Raw genomic sequence first — 20,674 nt, 5'->3', positions numbered from 1 at the left:
GGCTGTGTGTGTGCGTGCAGTCCAGACACTACAACTCCCATGGGGGCTGGTATTGATGGGGGTGAGCCTGCCCTGGCTGCTTTCCTGATGGCTCTGTGCTCCCCGCAGCAGCTGGTACCTCGGGCTGTGTCCTGACTCCTACAGGGCTTCACACCGACAGAGGTGCTGGGACAGCTTCTGAGGGGCAGTGGCTGGAGATGCTGGGGTCTCTTGATTGGCAGGAAGCACAGGAAGTATGGCTCCCATGCGGGTGGGGGATGCTCCTGATGACCCCTTGTTGTCAGGGGGCTGTCACTGCCAGTGGGGTGCACGCTGACTCAGGATGAGGAGAGAGCATTGCCCTCTCAGGTGTTTGCATTTTCGGGATGTGGTGGTCTCCTGTGTGCAGACCAGCCAGAAGGAAGGCCAGGGCCGTGCCGCTCTGTGCGCCCCCATGGGGAGCTGCTCTGGGCATTTCTGTTGGGCTGGGTGCCCTGTAGTCCTGGCTGGCAGCAGCCTCAGCCCAGCACCATCCAGGCACCGCAGAAGCTGGTCGGCCCCTTCTCTCTCCAGGGCCATCCAGCAGGAAAGCCACTTTGAGTGCCTCCAGCTGTGTACACACTGCAGGGCAGGGTGGCCTATCTGTGTGTCCGTCTGTCCCCAGCCCGAGCACTGACTGGGCTAGGCTGGGCTGGAGAAGGGAGAGGGGAGTGCCATCGACCTGGAGCTCGTCAGCAGAGCTGCTGCCTGTGTTGAAAAGGCCTTTCCCGGGGGCTTGGCACCAGACGACCTTGAGGTGGACCCCAGGACCTTTCTGATGGATCCTTCTTGCAGGCCAAGGACGGCCCTGTCCCCTCCCTTCTGGTCCCACCCCCACCACCTCTTCTGACAGCCAAGCCACTTTGAAAAGGCCGATTCAGATGCTCCCTTATTTAACCAGCCTTGGCTGGCCCTTGCCTCTGGAAAGGGAGCAGCTGTTTGTCTCTGCCAGGCGTCCCATTGGCCAGGGAGTGAGGGTGGAGGGCCGAGAGGCTGGAGGGCCCGGCAGCAGGCATTTGCGAGTACTGGCCAGCCGGCACCCCGCCCCGCTTCTCCTCCCCACCTCCCCGTCGCCCACATCATGCTGGGAGACCACTGCAGTCTCCCTGAAGACCAAGCCCTGCCCGGCCAGTCCCCGCAAAGTGGACTCTGCTGCAAAATGGTGCTTCAGGCTGTCAGCAAAGTGCTCAGGTAACACCTGCCGGCCTGGCTGGGGGAGGGGTGTGTAGCACATCTGTCTGCCCTGTTCTTGCCCCCAGGAGGTCAGGGTGGGGAGGCGGTGGACTGTGTCCGTGGCTGCCCTCCCAATGTGGCCGGCGGCTGTGCAGCGAGCTGTGCTGGGCCACACGCAAGCTGTCCAGGGCAGAGGCGGCCGTGCAGTCCTGGGCCAGCCTGGCGGGTTTGCTCTGGAGCCCTGCCCAGTGGGGCTTTCCTTAGCTGCCTGCACTTCCTGTTGCTCTGTGGGAGAGGAGCGGGTCTTGATGTCCTCGACCTTCAGGGTTGACCCCACCTTGCCAGCACAGGAGCCTGCCTTGTCCTCCCGCAGCCCACAGGGTGTGGTTCCTCAGCCGCCAGCAGGTGTGCCTGTCTTTGTCCCAGCCTGCGGCTGTTTGTGCCCTGGGCAGGGGCTTCAGCCACCCAGGCAGAGGTGACCCGGAGTCTGTCCTTGTGTGGCCTTGTCCAGAGAAGTGGCATGGGGCTCCCGGGTGCCTATTTTTGTGCTGGCTGCCATAGGGATGTTGCCGGAAAATCCATTTTTGACACTTTTCTCACCTGTACTTTCTCTGACCTGCTGCAGGGGTGCCTCCCTGCCCACACCACTCAGCCTGGTGTGTGCAGGGGCGTGTGTGGGAGTGTGCGCCCATGTGTGTGGGAGTGTGCACCCGTGTGTGGGCATGAGGGGCCAGGGGAGTGGGGCAGGCACAGCCAGCTGCAGCAGTGAGCGTGTCCTCCCGGGTGGGGTTGCCTGGTGGGGGTGTGAGGCGAGCGTGGCCTGCTGGACGTGCCCTCCAAGCCGGGGGCTGCGGCACCCGTGTGCATCTCTGTGCCTCTGCCTGTCCCTGGGCACCCGGCTCCATCTTTCTCTTCATAGGCTCCTTCACTGTCTCCCGATCACCTGTGCATTCAACAGGGAGGGCTCCACAAGTAGACACAAGGGTGCCGGCCGGTGACCCTGCCTAGGATGTCCTATCTTAAGGTGAAACCGTGAGGTTTTGGAAACGTGTGGGCAAGTTGGCAGTACTCGTGAGTTCAAATCAGGAATGGTGCCTGACATCAGTGGTGTGAGGGGACTGGCGCGTGTGTGTGTGTGTGCCTGTGCCAGCGTGTGCTTGTGTGTCTGAGGCCAAATGCCGAAGGCAGCTCCACAGGAGACACAGAGGCAGGCCTGGAGCCCAGCCAGGCCCTAAGGAAGACAGACGGAGTCCCTTCCCTGGGGCTCAGGAAGGTTTCAAAGGAAGCGATGAGGAAGCCACCTTGGCTGGGAGCTGGACGCATGGAGGGGCCGAGGCGCAGTGGAGCATGGCGGCCATGTGGGGCTGAGGTTCTAGGACAGCAGCAGCACCTGCCTGTTTGGACGTTTGGTCTGGGATGTCTGCGGGCGTTCCTTGTGCCGTCTTGGCTTTTTCCTTCTCAATGGGCCTCTGCAGAGGGCACAGTAGGCTGGTGAAAGCTCGCTTTGTCTGGGGCTCCTGACCTGTTTGGGGGGGCAGACAATTAAACTCAGAAGAGAAGAAGCCACACTCCACAGCTTCCAGCTGGCTGAAGCCTGTGGGCAGTGCAGGCTGTGCTGAGAGATGGACAGGGGCTCCGGGGGCCTTCCCACCCCTCACCCTGAGGCTGTGTGACAGAAGTGGGATCAGCACCCAGGGAGAACTCGGGTTAGAACACGGTGTTAGAAATGCAGTTTTCAGGCCCCCCACAATACCCAGAAGGCCACATCAGAAATGTAGGGGTGGGGGTGGCGCCAAGCACCCTAGCATGTGGTGCCCTCCCTGCATGTTGGGGTGACAGGAGGTGCCTGTGGTGTGCACCCTGGGCAGCAAGGTGTGCTGAGACCGGGGCTCTGTACCGGGTGGCTACTGGGGGCTCTGCCTGGCCAGGTCTTCAGGGAAGGGGTCACTGGGAGCCTTGACTTTCAGGCTCTGGGTGGACCAACCAGCACTGACATTCACCCGAACCAAGGAGCATGAGGGGCCCGGTGCAGATGGCTGAGTGGGGTCCAAGGACCATGCCCTCCTCAGAGGCGGTGCCTGCGGGCCTTTCTCTCTCCTGCACCCCACACGCTGCCTGGTCACCGTATTTTCCAGGCCTGGGCTTGGGGACTTTCATTTCTGGGCCCCTCGTGCCTGCCACACCCCTTGGCGTTGACCTGTGGTGGGAAGTGCCAGAAGAGGGCCACCTCCTGCTGCTGCCCACTCACCTCAGGGTCTACAGGCTCGACTTCATAGCAAGCGTGCTCTGGGCGAGTGGGGGGTCTCTGAGCCTGGAGCACCCCATTCCTGTGGGCCATGGGGCCTGGCCAGGATTCCATCCCTGTAATAATGAAGTTGACACTCGTGGCACAGGTGCAGGGCACTCGGTTGTGCTGTCCTCGTCCCTCAGGGCGGATGAGGAGTGGGCGGCTCCCAGCCCACTCCCCAGCTCCCCCTGCCTGTGAAGCAGTGTGCACCTGCTGTGGGCAGGGTGAGGCCCCCTGTGTGTTGACTGTGTGGTTGTCTGCGTTTTCACGGGAGCCCAGCAGCTCTGATGCCTCCCTGTGCCCCTTCCCTTGCCCACCAAATTTGTGTCCAGCAGGGATTGCCTCACTTCCCAGTAGGGATCGGTTACGTGCTGGGTGCCAAGGAGGCCGACTGGCACGTCATGGGTACCACTGGTGAGAATGGGGAGGGTGGCACTTGACAGGCTCTTAAAGGACCAGGAGAAGTTTGCTAGGCCTGGTGTAAGATGGGCAAGTTGGCAGAGCAGCAGCTGGTGCCCACAAACAGGGTGCAGACCCCTGTGGCGGGCAGGACAGGGCATCTAGAGCAGGGAGGAGGGAGGTAAGGCTGGTGAGTGTGTGGGAGGCAGGAGGGAGGTGGTTCCATCTGGCCCGGCCCCTCCCAAGTGCATGGTGCCTGCCAGGCAGGACCCAGGCTCAGAGCCCACCTGTTGGAATAGTGTGAGGGACTTTGTTCTGGGGGCTGTGCACACAGCATCTGCCTTTCTGCTTCTTCCAAGTGGTCACGGAAGCCCTGTGGGTGGGCTGAGGTCCGGGGTCCACTCCCCGGTCCCTTCAGCGCCATCTCTGTCCTGCCTGCGGCTGGGGCCTGCTCCCACAGTCCTCCCTCCACATCCAAGGACTTGGTCTTTCTGTGCCCCGGGGCTCCTAGCCAGCAGCACAGGGGGAGCTGGGAGCAGGGCGCAGGGCCTTGGCACTTCCCTGGGTTGAGGGGCAGCTGGGCCACTGAGGCAGTGACTGGGCAGACCTCTGGGCCTGGACGGCGCAGAGCCTGTTTCAGAGCCTGTGAGCCTGCAGGGGGCGCCGCAGAGGTGTTTTCTCCACTGGGCAAAGCCGAGAATGACTAAGGACAAGAAGAGTGCCATGGAGGTGTCGTGTGCTCTGAGGCCTCCTCGGCAGCTGCCGCTGGCTTGGACCGAGCAATGGGCTGCCTCAGAGTGACTGCTTCCTGCCCAGGCCTGGGCCTTCGCTGAGAGCCTGCCCTTCTGGGAAGGAGGGCACTTGAGGTCAGGGAGACGTGGGTGCTGCCAGGCGTTCGGGGCTTTCCCATGGAAGTCCCTCTGTTGGTGCCCACACAGCCGTTCCTGGAGCAGAGGCCATGTCCTGCGCGTCCCCTTGGTCCTACTACCTTTGGGCCAGTGCCTGTCCACCTGCCCCACGGGAATGAGTGACCGGGTCCAAAGAAGGTAGGCTTGCAGGAGGCTTGTCTCACAGTGCACCAAGCTCCGGGGCCTGGCCAGCCCTGGGTGCTGGGGACAGGGTGAAACTGGGGGAGCAGCTTGGGGAGGCCCAGCCTGGAGGGCCTCGTGCGTACTTTTCTTCTGTGTTCTAGGAGAGCAGGTGTGGATGGGAAGAGGCAGGGAGGCTGAGGCGCCAGTGCCGGAGTGGCGGCTGCTCACCACCTCCTGACCACAGCCAGAGCCTGGGAGAGGGAAGCCAGGTCTCCAGGTTCTGCCCCTGCCCAGCCGTCTCTGAGGACCGGAGGTGGAAGGTAGCCCCGGCCTGGAAGGCTGGCAAGGGGGCAAGAACTGTCAGTAGGGCAGCCTCCCTGAGCGGGCCCTGGGGCACACCCTGAGAGTGAGCGCACTGACAGCTGCTCCTGCTGGCAGTCCTGCGTGACCGACCACCAGGTAACTGCCACCTGGAGCTTGCCAGTTGACACAGCTCCTAAGACACAGAGCAGGGAGATGGCTTGTAGCCCGCTTGGCAGCCTGGGCCCCCACTGCAACCCACCCCTCCAAATGGGAAGGCCGAGCCCAGGCTGTAGCTGCCCGGGTGGGGTGTGGTGTGCTGTGCTGTGAGAGCACAGGGCAGGGAGGTGCAGGCCCACCTGCCGGTGGTCAGGGCCAGGCCCAGCGTCATGGGGAGAGCCTTCCCTGTGGTGGACACGCTGGGTATGGCCTGGCAGAGGCTGGTGTGGAGTCTGGGTGCCTCGCTGTGCTGGGGCGAGGGGCTGCAGGTTACACGGAAGCTCACCCTGTCTGTCCCACCCCTGTACTGTGAGGACCCCAAGTGCCTGTGCTGCATGTGGCCCATCCACACCTGTGCTTCCTCTTCCTCAGACCCCAAGCCCTATGCTCTGGAGAGATGGCAGAGTGGGAGTGCCAGGGCCCAGGGGCCCTACCCCTGCCCCTGCCCCTGCCCCTGCCCCTGCTCCTGCCCCTGCTCCCTGCCTGGCTCTGGCTACTCCCAGCACTGCCCCCAGAGGCCTGCGCTGGTCTCCTTTTAAGGCGAAGATTTGCTGTGAGAAGCTGAAAGGGAAACATTTCCCTGGCATTCAGGGAGCATTTTTCCTTTCTCTTTCTCTTAAGTAAACCATTAGCAACTTTTCAAAACAAGAAAGGAAAAAAATAAGGACAGGGTCAGGTTGCCATAAAGACCTTTGGCCCCCATCCTCATCACCCTGTGGCCTCCCCAGGCCTGGGGGACAACAGGGACACTGGAGCTGCAGGCCAGGCTGCCGCCTGATGCCAGGGGCCCCGTGCTCTCAGGCTGGCCAGGAAGGCAGGTGCCCTGCACAAGGCCTGTGGTATGTTTTCACCGGGGCCACCAGCGGCAGGGGCAGGGACAGGCTAGCCAACTCAAAAGAAGCCAGGAGTGAGAGGGTTTGCTTCTCCTTTCCTTCCAAGAGCACTGGAAAACTGGAAGGTGGGCGCTGGGGGCCCTAAACCCTGGGCCCCTCCCTGGTTGGAGGACGTGGTGAGGGGTGAGGATGCCCTCCGTGCAGGGGCCCTTGTGGCAAGTGGGAGCGCCAGCCCTTCTTCCCAGGAGGTGCCATGCAAGGCAGCTCCACTGGCCCCTCTGCGGAGCAGCCTCACCGTTGGTGTCCCGTTGGTGTCCTTTGAGCCTGGCAGGGAGGCAGTGTCGCCCCGATGGGCTCGGGCAGCTCCCTCTATACCTGCGCTGGCCACAACTGACCCCCCGGGCAGGCCCTGGGTCTGATGGGCGTGTAGTGACCACACCGCGTCTCCTCTCTTGGCAGGAAGTCCAAAGCCAAGCCCAATGGCAAGAAGCCCGCTGCGGAGGAGAGGAAAGCCTACCTGGAGCCCGAGCACACCAAGGCCAGGATCACCGACTTCCAGTTCAAGGAGCTGGTGGTGCTGCCCCGCGAGATTGACCTTAACGAGTGGCTGGCCAGCAACAGTGCGCGGGGGCCTGGGGGCGGGCCCCTTCCCTCCTCCCCGCTCCTCCTCGAAGCCCCTCCTCAAGGGGGACCCCCACGGCTGGTGCTCAGCAGCCCCCTGCCGCGAGGGGAGAGTGTGGCCCGTGGACGGGCAGAGCTCACCCAGCCGAGCTCCTGCACCTGTTGCTGGAAGCAGGGGTGGACAGGGCGGCTCAGCTGTGGTGTTTTTCACATCTGGCTCCTTCTCTTCTCTTCCAGCCACGACGTTTTTCCACCACATCAACCTGCAGTATAGCACCATCTCGGAGTTCTGCACAGGAGAGACGTGTCAGACAATGGCCGTGTGCAACACGTGAGTGCTGCCTGGCTACAGCCCACTTTCTCTTGGGAGACTCGGTGGGCTCTGAGCCCCCGCTGCCCCAGGCTCCTGTCCTCTCAGATTCCGTTCTCACCTGGAGACCCTGAGAAGTCTTGGCACAGGCCTTCCACAACATCAACCTTCCTGTGGAAAGGCCACAGGCTGGGCCAGTGGCCCAGCTACCCAGGTCCCCAGTGGGGCCCAGAAGGTGCAGGAGCTGGTGGGGGTTGATGGGCTATGTTTCTAGGGACAGAGACATTTCCAGAAGGAATGCCCTAAGATTGCAGAGAGCCCTTCTCCGCTGGCTTCTCCGCTGGCTCCCGTGACAGCTCTGGATGGGACAGTGAGGGCTGGGCTGGGCAGGCCACAGCTCCTTGCTCGGCTATTCATTTCATGGGGGCTCAAGTGCCTTCTCCGTGACCATCCAACATGCCTGGTGCTGGTAGCTCTCTCCTGGAAGCACTGCACCCTGATTTCCTCAGTAAGTGGGTGTCCGTTAGTGGCCCTGAGCACCCCACTTGCGTAGCACAGGAAGGAGCGCCGCCAGGCCTGGGTTGCTGAAGGCAGCCTTGGAGGCTGCAGGCAGGAGGAGGTTGGGTCTGCTGGGCTTAGCCTGGGACATGTGCGGCTGAGGAGGGCGAAAGCTTTTCCCTGATGTCCCGTTGTTGTCAGTGCACACAGGTCAGGGACAGAATGTGTGCCTGTGAGTGCGTCCTGAAAGTCATCCTGCCCACAGACATGGCTTTCCTGGCCCTGGCACAGGGAGACGTGGTCCCCAGGCAAAGCTGAGTTCTGCCTTCAAGAAGCCAAGGGGAGCTTCTGCACAGGCAGGTGGCAGGCGTCCCCTTGGCTTCAGTCCTGCTGGGCCCCGCCCTCATGGCCATGATGGGTCACAGCTTGGTTTGGTTATGGGTGACACCGGGGCCAGTACAGACAACAGCTGGCTTCACTCTCTTAATTCCCCAGGAAAATGAGGTGTCACAGCCAGGCATGGCCCAGGAAGATGGGGACAGTGCTTATGGCTTTGAGGGGAGCAAGCTCAATGTGAGACGGCGGTGGCCTCCATGGATCAGGCATGGAGATGGGTCCTGAGGTGGCAGGGCAGCACCGGAGAGCTACTCAAGAGCCTTGTGTCCACTGTGGCTCTGGAGCGACCTGTGGCCAAGTGCTGGCTCAGCGCCTCTGCTCCTGGGCAGACGGGGCCTGGCACCCTTCCCAGAGGCTCTGCTCCTGCGTGTTCTGTGGTACTGGGTTGGTTTGGAAAAGGGGTCCTTGGAGGAGTGTAGGATGTGGTGTTGGGCAGACCTATGTCCCCTTGGAGGGCCTAGGCCACCCAGATTTGCCTCTTGGTCCTTCTCATCTGGAGCTGGCATCATGGTGGTAGTAGATGTGTGTGAATTAATTGCATGTAATGCCTTCCCAGGAATCCTTTCAAACCAAGGGCCAGAAATCCACTCAAACTAAGAGAAACATGGAGACTTCTCAGAGGGCCTCAGGGCCACTTGCCACCCAAAAGACCAGCAAGTCTGCCTGGGTCGTGTGAGGGCTCTGGGATTGAGGCGTGTCTCCTCCCTGCTGGGGCCTGTAGGACAGTCCCAAAAAGGCTGATGTCTGACTCCTAGGGAGAGGAGAAAGGGGGCGGGGCCGGAAACACATTGCAGCAATAATGGCTGAGAACTTCCCACAAAGACACAAACCTACAGACTTAAGAAGCTAAGCAAACCCCAAATAAGGCTCACAGACACGTGCAGATGCATGCAACCAAATGCTGAGAACTGGGGGCAAAGAAAAAGCCCTTGGCAGCCATCCTCTGTCAGCAGATGGCGGTGGCCTGGTACTGACAAGAGATGCCGCAGTGAATGACCGTGGCACTTGTTAGAAACCCAGGAGGCCAGAAGGAAGAAGGAAGCCCCACACATCTTCCAGTGCTGGGAGAAAAGAAAGGTCATCCCAGAATTCCGCATCCAGCCAGTGTCCAAAGTCACTCAAAACCAAGAGCCCTCACAGCCAGCAGACCTGTTCCAGAGGCTCCCTGCAGAGTTCTCCCAACAGGAGGGCCTCCTCCCACTGAGTATTTGTGGAGACGCCAGTGATGGTGCAAGAAAACAAGAGTAGTGTCCGGCAGGGCCCGTGCAGTGCCGTTCCCAGGGCGGCCGTGGGGCCTGTGGCGGCTGTGGGGCCTGTGGCGGCCGTGGGGCCTGTGCAGTGCCGTTCCCAGGGCGGCTGTGAGGCCTGTGGCGGCCATGGGGCCTGTGCAGTGCCGTTCCCAGGGCGGCTGTGGGGCCTGTGGCGGCGGTGGGGCTGTGGGCAAGAGAGCTGCTATGCTCCAGTGGAAGCATATATGTGGGTGCCATGGAGAGCATGTGGGGTTGAGGTGCGTGTTACAGCCCTTTGAGCAGGCCTTGCAGAGCTTATGTGAAGAGACGCAGTCAGAATCAGAATAGGTAAATTTAAATGAAATACAAAAACATTTCATTGGCCCAAGAGAAAGCAGGAAAGAAGAAATACCATAAGGAATGAGAAACAGAGGCAACAAACAGCAAATACTGGAAAACCTAAATGCTAACAGATCAACAGACGGGACTGGGCAGCTTATGGGAATGGATTTTTAAAATAACCAACTCTCTGGTGTTTACAAGAAGCTCATTTGTCGTATTTCATTCGGGATGCTGTCACGAAACACGATAGGCTAGGTGGCTTGTGAACAACAGAATCTTATTTCTTGCGGTTCTGGAAGCTGAAAGTCCAAGGTGAAGATCCACTGTGGATCAGGAAGGGGGCACTGACCACGTCACTGGATCTGATTAGCCAGATTCAGTGTCTGGTGAGGGTCCCTTTCCTGGTCCACAGACAGCACCTTCTTGCTGGAAGGAAGGCAGGGCGACGGAGCTACCAGTTCCGTTCATGAGCGTTCTGCCCTTGCAACCTCATCACCTCCCGAAGGCCCCATCTCCAGATGCCCTTGCGTCTGGGGTTAAGCTTTCAACATGGGAATGTGGGGCATAAGCACCCTGTGTGTCACACCACTCTAGGTGCTGTGGTGCAGGCAGGTGAGAAGTAAGAGGACAAGATGTGCTGAGAAAACACCCATCAGAAGGAAGCGGAAGTGGCTATGTCAGTGCCAAAGGAGACTCCGAGGAAGGAAGTGACCAGGAATAAGAAGGTTATCTATTTAGAAAAGGAGCAGCTCTTGAAGAAATCTTGCCGTAAATGTGTGTGCGCCAGACAGCAGGGCTTTCCACACAAAGCAAACGGACGGCCTGAACGGCACGGAGACATGGGTGGAAATCACATGATAGCCGGGGATTGCAGCCCTCCTCTCAGCGATGGAGCCTCATAAACAGCGAGAGCACGGAGCCCGATGACCCCACCCGTGGGTTGGATTGAAATGACACACACACTGCAGCCTCAACAGCAGAACACCCATCTTTTCACCTTCACAAAGATTAGCTACCAAAATGGAGCATACCTGTCACAAAAGAGCCCTTAACAAATTTTAAAAAATCAAAACCATACGAAGTAAGTTTTCTGACCATGGTGGAGTTAAATTAGAAATCAGTAACAGAGAACAGGAACGTCTCCAAACACTTGCAGACTAACACAATTCTGAGTAATCCATGGGTCGGAGAGGATGCCTCAAGAAAAAAACTTTAACAAACTGTGCACAGGAAAATACAGCATGTCAGAATTTGTGAGACATAACTCAAGCAGTGCCTAGAGGGGATTTATAGGATTAAATGCTTTCTTAGAAAAAGAAGACGACTTTCAGTAATCTAAGCTTCCAACTTAAACTAGAAAAAGAGCAAAATAAGTCAAAATCAAGGAGAAGAAAGTAAATAAGAACAGAAAGCACTGAGATTGATTTTTAAAACAATAGGGGAAATGAGTGAAATCAAAATGTGATGACTTGGAAAGGTAATAAACTGGTAAACCTTTAGTAGGTACAAAGATAAGAGAGAAGATGCAATGATCAATAAAAAGGAGTGAGTGTCACTAAACCCTGTGGATGTAAAGAGGAGTGTCACTGTAGACCCAGTGGATGTTAAAAGGATAATAAGGAAGTATTGCAAAAAAAACCCTCTGTGCACATGAATTCTATGGCTTGGGTTAAATGGACCAACTCTTTGGAAAGCGCAGTATATCAGAACTTGCCTAAGATAGTCAGTGCCATAAGGTAAGAAGAAAGAATAAAAGGCATCCAGATTGGAAAAGAAATAAAACAATAAGCCCCCCTTATCTACAGTTTCCGTTACCCATGGTCAACTATGGTCTGAAAATAGTAAATGGAAAAATTCCCGAAATAAACAGTTAATAAGTTTTCAATTGCATGCTGTTCTGAGCAGTGTGATGCGGTCTCCACCGTCCTGCTCCAGGTGTGCCTCCTCCTCCTTCGGCCCAGCTGTGCCTCGGCCCCCGTGCGGATCCACTGCGGCAGTGCCAGGGTGCTCGTGCTCAGGTTGCCCTTATGTGACGTGAGGCGGCCCAAAGCACAAGAGCGTGATGCTGGCAATTCAGATATGCCAAAGAGAAGACAGAAAGCACTTCCTTGACCTAAAGATGAAAAGGTGAAAGTTCTGAGTAGAAAGAAACAGATTGTGTGTGAGGTTTGCTAAGATCTAAGGTAAGAACAAATCTCTTCTTTATGAAATTGTGAAAAAGGGAAAAAAAGTCACGTTAATTTCGCTGTTACACCTGAAATTGCAAAAGTGACAGCCACAGTGCGTGTTGAGTACTTGGATCTGTGGGTGGAGGAGGTGAGAGGATGGGAGCAGCAGCGTGTTGCCATTGAGCCTGCAGGAGGCCAGCAAGGGACCCCCTGAGATGCGACCCCAGCCACTCACTGCAACTGATTGTCCTCAGTTTATGAATTACACTGGGTGTGGTGGCTCACACCTGTAATCCTGGCTACTCAGGAGGCTGAGGCAGTGGATCACTTCAGGAGTTCGAGACTAACTTAGCAACATAGCGAGACCCTATCTCAGTCAATCAATCAAATCTGCCTGTCTTTATCTTAGTAATGTATGTATAGGAGAAAGCGCAGCATATATAGGGTTTGGTGCTCTCTGTGGCTTCAGGCATCCCCTGGGGGTCTTGCAGTGCATCCCCTGTGGATGGGGGGGATTGCTGTATCCCTGTGCACACATAGTGTGATTGGGAAAACCTCAAGGATTGTAGCAAATAATAATAATAAATTTAGCGAGGTCAACACACACAAATCAGTCATAGGTCTGGATATTAGCAATGTGAAATTTAAAACTGAAATTAATATTTAAAATGCCATTTATAATAGCTCCAAAAATAATGCGATCCTTAGTTATAAACTTAACAAGACATTCCCAGGATCTGCACCCTGGAAACTACGAAATGCTGTTACAGAAAATCGACGGTCTACGTAAATGGAGAGACGCACTGTGCTTATCACCTGGAAGATGACTCCAAACACAAATTCTCCCCCAAACTGATCTGTTGGTTTAGTGCAGTCTCAATCCAAATCCCAGCAGAGTTCAAGTATAGACCAGTTAGTTCTAAAATTTATATGGAGGGACAAATTAACTGAAATAGCTACAATGATTTTGAAAAAATAAGTTAGAGGAATCTCACATTTTTGAGACTTACTGTGAAACTCTAGTAATTAAGACAGTGTGCAGTGTTGAAGGAATGGATACAGAGCTCCATGGAACACAGCAGAGTCCAGAGATAGCCCCCACACAAATGTGTGGATGGAGAGTCTGGAGATAGCCCCACACAAACGTGTAGACGGAGAGTCCGGAGACAGCCCCACACAAACGTGTGGACGGAGAGTCCGGAGACAGCCCCACACAAACGTGTGGACGGAGAGTCCGGAGACAGCCCCACACAAACGTGTGGATGGAGAGTCCGGAGACAGCCCCACACAAACGTGTGGACGGAGAGTCCGGAGACAGCCCCACACAAACGTGTGGATGGACAGTCTAGAGATAGACCCACACAAACGGGGCCCTCAGAGTTTTGACAAAGAGCAAAATAAATTCAAGGGAGAAAGGGTAGTCCATTCAACAAATGCTGCTGGGAAAAGCAGTCATTTGTGTCAAAAACCAAACACTGACCTAACCCGCATGCCTCATGCAAACATCTAAAACTACAAAGCTTTTGGAAGAAACCATAGGAAATCCTTATGACCTGACACTAGGCAGCAAAATTCAGAACTTTTGCTTCAAGACACTTTTAAGAGAAAGAAGACAAACTCCAGGCTGGGAGAGAAAACATTTGCAAATCACACATCCCACAAAGGACTGATATCCAGAATACATAAAGAACATACACAACTCAGCAGTAAGAAAACAAAACAGTCCAGTTAACTGTCAGCAAAAGAAATGAGCAGACAGTTTGCCAAAGAGGGTGTAAGGATGGCAGCTGGGGCTATCCTGTGTTGTTAGCAATTAGAGAAAGGCAAGCCGAAACCATGGGCAGACCCATGTCCACCTGCCCACATGCCGGTCGGGACACTGGTGCTGGCCAGGATGTGGCCACCTGGGGCTCTGTTCTGCTGGCAGGGACACAGGTGAATAGATGAGCACGCCATGTCCGTCTCTGCAGGGGCAGTGTCTGGGCAGTGAGGAGCCATGGACTTCCGACACATCTGCCACGTGACTGCATCCCAGGGGCCTCCGTGCAAGAGGGGCCCAGATCGGGAGGATCCGCATGGTGCGATTCCTTCCTGCGGCCCATCCCTGAGGAGCCATCCCCGGGGTGCTGGGGGCACAGCAGCACGGGTGTGAGGGGCCACGTAAGCCGCTGCGTGTCCTGATTGTGGTTATGAATGCGTGAGTCCACATGTGGATAAAAATCTTAGAACTATATACCAGAAACGGTTTACTGATAATTGAAGAAGTACAGGAAACAGTGGTGTTCCATCTTTCAGAACAGATGGGACAACCCACAGTGTCCCTGAGTTACTGCTTTCTCTGGGTTTGCATCGTGGAAAAGGGTTTCCGTCTCTAACCTCCACTGTTTTGAGACCTGTCGCACACCTGTGGCCGGGTGCATCAGATGTCAGCTTGCAGTGTCAGGGTCCCTGGAGCCGGTGTCTGACTCCTGCAGAGTGCTTGGCCATCCTGGCTGGGTCCTCGCCCTGGAAACATGGGCCTCAGCCTGGCCCTTAGGGGCTGGGCCTCCCCTACACTATCTGGGAACCCCAGGACAGTGGGGACACGTGCGTCCTCTACATCGTTCTCGAGGAGCAGATGCTGAAAGGACTGTTGTCTCTGCATTCTCAGAGGGTCTGACAGCCTGGTGGCGATGCCCACGGTGAGGCCGGCAGCCTGGGCAGGTGGGCGTGAAGGTCATGCAGAGCTGCCCCAGGGGGAGGACAGCACCTGAGAGGCAGGTGTGGACACTGCATCCCCGTCCTCATGGCCTGTCCATTTTGGGGCTGCACTTCCCCTTCGGGTGGCCTGAGTCAGCCCCGCACAGGGCACACATGAGAGCTCCTGGTTTGCATTCTGGAGGTGGGTGCTGGGAGGGGGTTGTCCTAGGGCCCTGGTGGTGCTGGGAGGTGGCCTGATGGCTGTTTCTGTTGCAGAGGGCAGGGTGCCAGCATGCAGGGCTTGCAATGTCATCCTCTAGCTTCTTGGTAACTCTGGTGACTCCCCCCGGGATCTGCAGTGCACAGGCTGAGGGGCTTCTTGGACACAGCAGAGGGGTGCCCAGAGACACTGGAGGCCCTGTGCCCGGAGACGCTGGAGGCCCTGTGCCCAGCTGGGAGGATGGCTTCTCTGGCTGCGCAGGAAGTGGGCGATCCCCCCGTGGCCGTTTCAGCCCTTGGGGCATCTCCCCAGGTGCTTGGTGGGCTCTGGAACCCAGGGCACGATGCTTGGAGCTGGCCAAGAGAAGAGTGGCCTCCAGAGTGGAGCCTGGGTCCATCCTTTTCAGCACTGCCCCACCCAGGGCCATTCCAAGAGGAACCGTGACTGGATGAGGAGGGTGGGAGCGGTTCATGTGGAGCCTGGTACTGGCAGACTGCCCGTTGGTCTAGCTGGGGCAGTGGAGGCGATGGTGGTTGTGGCCATGGTGTGGAGGGGGCGTTTGCTCAGTGGCCAGTAGTGCTCTGTGCTTTGTGGCCCATTCCCACCTGTCGTGAGCTGGGAGCTGGCTCTCAGGGAGGAAACCCCGACCCATAGTGTTGGCCATGTCTCAGGTGTAAGCACTCCCACCACAGCACTCTCCACTGCCTGTGGGTGGGGCTGCGGCATCGGCCTCAGCATGCCCTGGTTCAGGCCTGCGGGGGCAGCCACTGTGGGCATGGCCTTGGAGGACTGAGACCCAGCACCGTGGCGGGGGTAGAGGGGTGGTGGCTGCCAGGTGGGTGCCCTGGGTCTTGGTGTTGTGCTGGGGGAGGAGGGGTGTTAGGGGCTGGGGGTCACCTTATATTTACATGAGCTAGAGCACACCCTTGTCATGGCTGGACCCAACAGTAAGAGGCAAACCCAGGGTGTCCATGTCCCTAGGATGCTCCAGCCTGCTCTGGGGCCACGAGTCTCACATGAGGACTGGCCGCCCTGTGTACAGGGCCAAGAGGGGGCCTCGGGTTGGGCCTTCAGGGGCCAGGTCCCTGTCCTGGCCAGGCTGTTAGCTGCAGGTGCCCACGGAGACCACCGCCCTCCTCTGGTTTCCCCGGAGAGGGGCGTGGCTTCTAGCAGTCAGAACAGGGCTCTCCCAAAGGGTGGGGCCTGGCCGACGAGCCACAGCACAGCTTCCTGGGAAGAGAAGGAGCTCTGTGTTTTGAAAATACAACAGAAAAACAGCAGCACGCACTTGTGTAAACGAATACAATTGAAGCCATATAGAAGCGGAGAAAATGAAGACGACCCCTTCCTTTAATCACACACCTGTACAGCCATGTGGCTGGCAGGCTCCCCAGCATGATCCTGGCGTAGTTCTAAGTCAGCGCAGGCAGTCCCCTCCATAGAGTGCAGTGTGGTCCCTGCAGACAGTGTGTGGGGACAGTGTGCATGTCCAGGGAGGGAGACACCTGGGTCTGCCACACCTCCGCTGCTGGCGCCACCTCTGCCCGCAGATGACCTGAGCGGGTGGGACCCAGTGGCTGGGTGGGTGTGCAGTGGGCGCATGCCCTGACCGTGTCTCTGTCTCCACAGACAGTACTACTGGTATGACGAGCGGGGGAAGAAGGTCAAGTGCACGGCCCCGCAGTACGTTGACTTCGTCATGAGCTCTGTACAGAAGCTGGTGACGGATGAGGACGTGTTCCCCACAAAATATGGTTCGTCTCCCCCAGCACTGGGCGGTCATCCTCACGGTGGGGCAGGGAGCATTCAGGACGTGTCTGCAAGTGACCAAGCCCCTGTGCTGAGAGGGGCAGAGGCACGGAGGGCGGCAGCTGCACCATCCCAGCCCCTGCTTAGCATGGAGCCACCTGGGCTGTGGGGTGAGGCCGGAGCCCTTGGGCAGGGGTCAGCCCAGCCAGGGCCAAGGGCCGTCTCCCTGGCCCTCTGGGCCATGCGGCTGCACTGGGCCCCTCTTGGTTTCTGCCGCTCATGCTGCTCTCACCGTCCAGCTTGTGGGGGCTTGGGCTGGATATCAGCCGCCGAGCCTGTGTCCAGATTTTGGTGGGATGTGGTGGGGCTCCACGCCACTCCCGTGCTGCCAGAGGGACGGCAGGGGACAACAGGAGAGGCCTGTGCCCCCATCGCCACCTCCGTCCTGGCCTGGGAGACGGCCCCAAGTGTCCATCAGGGAGACACCACGGGGGCCCGAGTGCCCAATCACAGGCCCCTTCCTGAGGAGGTGGCCAGGATGGCCCAAGGAGCTCCCAGCCCTCAGGGCAGGTGCAGCCTCCGGAGCCTGAGCACGCAGGGAGGTCTCAGCAGCCCAGACCCGGGGTTGGCAAGTCCCTGTGGTGCCTGCTGATGGGCAGAAGCTGTTGCTGCTGGGGCTTTTTGTAGGCCCTGAGGGTGGCAGGGTCAAGGTGTGGGTGGCAGGTACCAGACCCACCAGGCTGGGTGCCAGGGGCCTGGCCTCTGTTGGGGCAAGGGATGTCTGCAGCTTATGACACGGTGGCCTTCCCCAGGCAGAGAATTCCCCAGCTCCTTTGAGTCCCTGGTGAGGAAGATCTGCAGACACCTGTTCCACGTGCTGGCACACATCTACTGGGCCCACTTCAAGGAGACGCTGGCCCTGGAGCTGCACGGACACTTGAACACGCTCTACGTCCACTTCATCCTCTTTGCTCGGGAGTTCAACCTGCTGGACCCCAAAGAGACCGCCATCATGGACGACCTCACCGAGGTGCTATGCAGCGGGGCCGGCGGGGTCCACAGTGGGGGCAGCGGGGATGGGGCCGGCAGCGGGGGCCCGGGAGCACAGAACCACGTGAAGGAGAGATGAGCCTCCCAGGCCGGACAGGGGCGCACGTGTGCAAAGAGACGGTGGTGTGTGTTCTCTCCTGCATCTGCGTGTGCACACGTGCTGGGCACGCGTGTGGTGAGGTCTGAGAGGGCCCCGGGCTGCACTGGTGTGGGCTGCACAGGCACAGACGCAGACGGCCTTGGCCGTCTCCTGTGGCCCCCTGTCGGATGGATGCGTGCCGTTTGTAGAGAAGAGCCTTTGGGCCCATTCACTCGTTCAGCAGACACGCATGGGACTGATGCTTTGAGTTTTCTTCTGTGGGGTTTTCCTTTCTCTGGTCTCCGTGCAGCCCCTGCCCTCCCTCCGGTGCTGCTGGCCTCAAAGGAGGAACTCTTGGGGGGAGGGTGTGATTTGCAGACCTGGGTCTCTGCTCTGCTCTGCTCTGGGGGTGGGGCTTGCTTTCACAGAGACCCTCCTTCCCTCTCACCTCTCCTCTCCCGGCCTCGCCAGGAGTCTTGGCTGTTGGCAGCTCAGAGGTGGGGGAGGCCTGTGGTGTGGGGTGCCCTGCACCTGCTCCTGTCACCCCTTCCTGCTGCCTCCTCCATGCCCAAGGAACACCCATGGTGCAGTCCTCAGGCAAGGCCAGGACGGGGCTGAGGCCCTGTGTGGAGATGCTGTACCAGCAGAAGGCTGAGACCCGCTTACCTTAGTTCATCTGTTCACTCGTAATAAAAAGAATTCTCTCAGGTCAGAGCCTGTGTACGTCTCAGCGTCTCGGTGACCCCCCCACAGTGTGGGCAGCACGGCCACTTGCTTGGTGGGCAGCCCCAGGAGCAGGCACCCCGGAGGCTGCCCCGAGAGTGGGGGTCGGAGCAGACTCGCCCCTCACTGCCTGCGAGGGTCCACAGCCAGCATGCAGGTGCCGTGGGGGCAGCAGAGAGTGTGTCACTCGCTCTCCCCAGCTGCCTCAGCCCCCTGCCTCTCCCCATGCTGGTGGCGGGGACCCTCAAATGTGGCTGCAGTAAGCTGGGGACATCTCCGAAGGGCTCTGGGCCAGCCTGAAACAGTGGCTCTGCCGCAGGAGCCATTCCTGGCCGGGACAGCGTGGCCCAGGGGCAAGCAGGTTTGTGTCCTCAGCCTGGGAATGGGTGGGCACGTGCTGCAGGGAGAGGGGCCCTAAGCTGAAGCCTGGAGCTTATCAGGACCTGAGTGGGCTGAGAAGTGGGAAGAGAGGGCTTCCAGGGTCAGGGCCTAGTTGGTTCAGACTTCAGGACTGTGGGCCCCTGCCGATGGCACCTGCTGCACAGTGACCTCGGGCAGTCCGCTCCCCCTTAGCTAGTGGGGCCTGCCCAGGTCGTGGTGCTCCCCTGGCCTCGGGCTCAGCCTGCACGATGCACCTGTGGCCAACAGGCCCCTTCTTGGCTTTCCCAGGGACCGAGCTGCAGGTCAGAGGCCCTTCCCCTGCCCTGTCTCTGCCTCCCACCCCGAGAGCTGACAGCCTCTGGGCTTCTCAGAACATGTCTGGAGTCAGCTGAGGGCATCTCCTCCGACATCCACGCGTACCCTAAGGCCTTCACCGCCTGGTCCACCACCTCCCCACGAGGGCCCGCACTGACTCCGTGACCCTGGGCCGCATGGTGAGTCAGTGCCTGGAGCCAAACCCAGTTCCCAGAGAGAGGCCTGCTGGGTGCCACCCACCCTTGTCTCCTGATGCTCTGCGTGGACCCCCAGAGTGGAGGCCCCAGGACACCCACAGAACTTGACTGAAGGGGCTGAGCGTAGGAGCCTGAGGCAGGGACCCGCGCTGGCCTAGGTAGCAAGGAGGTCCCCCGGCGAGGGAGGGCAAGAACGGGCGGGTGGCCTGGTGGGGCCGCCCTCTCTGGCTGAGGCTCCGGCTAGGGTGTGCAGGGAGCTCCTGGCTGAGGCCACAGGGAGCCAACCGGGCACACAGCCTGGGTCGCTGTGTGCTGGCGAACCTGGGGCCTGGCTGCCGAGTGGAGGCCGGGTGGAAGATTGGACTGAGAGTGCTGTAGGGCACAGGGGGCTGGGGGCCAGCTCCACTGGGGCTGAAGGGGCTAGGAGGACACCGGGATTCCAGCCGGAGCCTCTAAGGCAGCCTCAGATGGAGCGTGTGTGGAGGCTGTGGGACGGCCTTAGGAGGTGTCCGGGGTGCGCATTCGTGCCGGTCTCACACTCAGGATGCAGCTGCAGGGTCCCCAGGGCACGTGGGAGTCGCGGACATGAGTTCCTTTGGGAAGGGTGCCTGGGAGGAGGGCTGGCGCTGGGCATTGGGGGCGCCTGCTGCTAGGCCATTGTCTGGTGGACCTGTCCCGCTCCTGGGCTGAGGGGACTGCTGTGTGCTGTCCTCCACTGGGATGGGTTCTTGCTATAAGACCTGGAGTCCTGGTCAGGCCTTCCTGCCTCTGCCTCCGTTTCCCTCCATGAACAGGAGGCCTGTACACTGAGGGGGGTCTCAGTGTTGAGGGCTCAGCCTCACCCCCAGCTGCAGCCATGGCTCACTAAGTCTCTATCTATGGTCTGTGTTCTGAAAGGCAGAATGATGGTCCCCAAAAGAGATCCGTGTCCTAATCCTAAGAGACTGTCTCCTTAGATAGCACAGCAGGATGGAAGCTGCAGATGGAATCAGGTTCCCGGTCACTGACCTGAGGATGGGGAGGTTATCTGGATGGGCCCAGTGTTGTCAGGAGAGCCAAGGGCACTGAGCAGGGAGGCAGCGGAGGAAGACAGCACGGCGTGGGAAGGGCCTGAGTCAGCAGTGCAGGCAGCTCCTAGAAGCTGGGAAAGGAAGGCACCCAGAAAGAACCGGCCCTGCATACTAGCCCGGTGAGGTCCGTTTGAGGTAAGTTCGTTTTGCCTCCAGCCACGAAGTTCATGGCAACTGCAGCAACAGGAGATGAAGGCAGATTTTGGTTCTAGGCATGAGGCGCTGCTGTAGCAAATACCTAGAAAGGTGGAAGTGGCTTTGGAATTGGGCTGAAAGAATTTTGAGGGTGATAGAAAAAGCCTGTGATGTTGTTAAACAGGTGGTAGAAGGATGGAGGCGAGCGCGGCTCGAGGGGCTCGGAGGAACCAGCCTGGGCTCTGAGAAGAG

General features: G+C 58.7%; 1 protein-coding gene across 4 annotated transcripts in view; it reads left to right on the top strand.

Moving 5' to 3' along the window:
- The window catches only part of MOB2 (MOB kinase activator 2), a 70,319-nt gene extending 52,006 nt beyond the window's left edge, over positions 1-18,313 (top strand). For 2 of the 4 annotated variants that reach the window (XM_055356639.2, XM_055356640.2), the window contains exons 2-5: positions 6,720-6,880; positions 7,119-7,212; positions 16,353-16,477; positions 17,285-18,313. In XM_055356639.2, the coding sequence (XP_055212614.1) occupies positions 6,720-6,880; positions 7,119-7,212; positions 16,353-16,477; positions 17,285-17,601 (697 nt within the window). In that variant the 3' untranslated portion in view covers positions 17,602-18,313. Of the gene's footprint in view, positions 1-858; positions 1,210-4,803; positions 4,924-6,719; positions 6,881-7,118; positions 7,213-16,352; positions 16,478-17,284 lie in introns of those variants that run through there. The other 2 variants (XM_055356638.2, XM_063710870.1) reach the window with 2 other exon arrangements.
- The last annotated feature ends 2,361 nt before the right edge of the window (positions 18,314-20,674 follow it).

Source organism: Gorilla gorilla, chromosome 9, assembly GCF_029281585.2.
Source record: "Gorilla gorilla gorilla isolate KB3781 chromosome 9, NHGRI_mGorGor1-v2.1_pri, whole genome shotgun sequence".
Classification (NCBI taxonomy): domain Eukaryota; kingdom Metazoa; phylum Chordata; class Mammalia; order Primates; family Hominidae; genus Gorilla; species Gorilla gorilla.
Note: the sequence above shows the minus strand (reverse complement) of the source record. Positions and strands in the feature narration are given on the sequence as shown.